Source organism: Penaeus chinensis, chromosome 40 (assembly GCF_019202785.1).
Source record: "Penaeus chinensis breed Huanghai No. 1 chromosome 40, ASM1920278v2, whole genome shotgun sequence".
Classification (NCBI taxonomy): domain Eukaryota; kingdom Metazoa; phylum Arthropoda; class Malacostraca; order Decapoda; family Penaeidae; genus Penaeus; species Penaeus chinensis.
Genome location: NC_061858.1, coordinates 944,780 through 947,279, shown reverse-complemented (window position 1 = coordinate 947,279; position 2,500 = coordinate 944,780). Strand labels below are relative to the sequence as shown.

Below are 2,500 nucleotides of genomic sequence, written 5' to 3'. Positions count from 1 at the left end.
ATATGTGTATATATATACATATATAATATGTATACATATTCAACCATGCAGGCGTCATAATAGCTGTCCTTTTCTATATATCTACAATCCCGTCTGTCCTTCTGCAAACACACAAAACCGAGAGCATAACCACATATAGAAGAGCCCACGCCTTGACCCCCCCCCCCCTTCCTCCCTCAGATTCCGGCCTGGAGAAGCACAGCATGAGGTCCAGCGACCGCTCCTCCACCCACGACTCGGTGCTGAAGGTCGAGACGCGCACCGCCACCGGGTCCGACCTGTCGCCCTCCGAGGATGACGACTACAGCTCTCACGACGACTGGGACCCGGAGGCCTCCGCCGCCGCCAACGCTCGCCGCCACGACCACTTCCGCTACTCGGCCGGCGACTACGGCGAACCCATCTTCTCCCCCAAGGTTAGTGGGGTGTTGCCTGTATGGGAGGTCAGTGGCGCTGTGGGGAACGTGGTGTGAGGGGAGTGCGGGGGAGCTAGTGCTTAAAGGAGCTGTGGAGAGGGGAGTGTGGGGGAAACGGGAGAGAGATTTCTCGTGTTTGAATGTGGGGGTGGGAGGTGGGGGTGGGAATGGCCTAGGTTTCTGTGTGAAATAACTGATATAGAGTTTTGTGATGCCTTGTGGATACTATTATTATTATTATTGTTGTTGATAATATTATTATTATTTTTGTTGTTGACATAATTATTATTATTATTATTATTATTATTTTTGTTGTTGACATAATTATTATTATTATTATTATTATTATTATTATTATTAGTGATGTTATAATGTTACCATCATCATACCAGATGGGAAATCACACCATCAGTGACCGCGTTTTCCCAATGCCGACTAACCCTCTGACCCCGCCCCCCCTCCAGCCGGACGGCCCCAACAACAACAGCGGGGGCTACGTGCAGTACGTCGACTACTCGAGGGACTACAACCCGCCGCCGCCCGTCAGCTACAGCCGCAACTCAATGTACGCGAGCGGAGGGGGGGCGCCTCTCAACAACGTGGACCCCCGCTACTCCGCCGCCTACGGGAACCCCTACCTGCGCGTCCCCGCCAGCTCCCGGGCGGCCCACGGCGTCTACGGAACGACCGGCGGCGCTGGCGGGGCCCCTGCCGTGCCCCCGCCGCCGGCAGCGTCGTTGGGGGGCACGACGGAGAATCTGTACAACGGAAACGCCGCCATTCTCAATAATAACCTCAACAACAACAATAACAACGCGAATTACGGCCAGATAAGCCGGCCGAATATCCGGGCGAGCGGGACCATGAACAATCAGTACATCATGGTGCCGCAGGGCGAGATGAGGCACGGGGTACACGGGACGCACATATGAGGCGGCACCGCGGCTCCTGGCACTCGAGAGCCACAGGAAACAAAGACTCGACGCTTCATAATTGGAGCGAGAGAAAGAAAGAAAGAAAAAATACAGATAAAAAAAACTCAGCACAACGCGTGTTTTGTTCAGTGTGGAAAAAAGAGAGACTATGTATGTATATTTTTTCAACTGAACGTATCTTCTCGCAGTGAATTGCAGTGTTTTCCACAGTTTTTTTTCTTGGTGTTATTTAGCAAAAAAAACCTTCGGTACAGTTTGATTTCGTGATGGCTGGGAGACCGCAGTGGGCGTCCACCACCCATTTCGTGCCGACGGCGATGTGTTACCAAAGTTTATGCGAACCAAAGATTATTGGCTTGAGGATTTGTCGGGAGAGACGGATGAAGGAAAGAGGCCTTAGATGTTAGGCTGGTTGGAGAGAAAGAGAGAGAGAGAGAGAGAGAGAGAGAGAGAGAGAGAGAGAGAGAGAGACAGACAGAGAGAGAGAGAGAGAGAGAGAGAGAGAGAGAGAAAGCGAGAAAGAAAGAATGAAAGAAAGAATGAAAGCAAGAATTATACTATTACTCTTAGAAAGACCTCAAATGGCCAGCACATCATGATCACACACGTACACTAGTGCTGTCCCTCTCACACCCGCCACCCACATTCATCATCATCATCATTCCACGTTGCGTCCATGGTCATGTTAAGCGATACGCAAGTGCCTCATGTAAGAGACGTTTTTATTGTCCATAATTTATTTTCACACTCTGCTTATCCTGTGACTCACTCACTCCTCTCATCCTCCTACGAGGCGGCTCATATCATGCTCTGATAATGCAGATAAAAATAAGGAATAAATGTGAAAAAAAAAAATTGCTCATTTAGGTTGTAGGGAAGGTATCCCAAATGGCCCTTGACATTAAGAAGTTCGTGTGTTCACATCTACAAGATTTTATGATCATTATCTTCTTTATCTTTATCCTTGGAAGGGAAAACGATCTAGTTTGATGTCGGTTCGTGACAACTAGTCAATGCTCCACAAATGGTTCCTCAGAATTATTGTGTTAGAGCAATTAAACCAAATTTATGTTATTGTCACATTGCATTGTATAAAGGGCGTAGTGGTCCCATTCACACCCTCCCCCCATTTGCTATGTGTTTTCATAA

General features: G+C 48.6%; 1 protein-coding gene across 2 annotated transcripts in view; it reads left to right on the top strand.

Moving 5' to 3' along the window:
* LOC125047097 (irregular chiasm C-roughest protein-like) overlaps window positions 1-1,865 on the top strand; it is a 42,510-nt gene extending 40,645 nt beyond the window's left edge. The window contains exons 12-13 of one of the 2 annotated variants that reach the window (XM_047645204.1): window positions 181-416; window positions 881-1,865. In XM_047645204.1, the coding sequence (XP_047501160.1) occupies window positions 181-416; window positions 881-1,348 (704 nt within the window). In that variant the 3' untranslated portion in view covers window positions 1,349-1,865. Of the gene's footprint in view, window positions 1-180; window positions 417-808 lie in introns of both variants that reach the window. The other variant, XM_047645203.1, reaches the window with a different exon arrangement.
* Window positions 1,866-2,500: the final 635 nt, after the last annotated feature.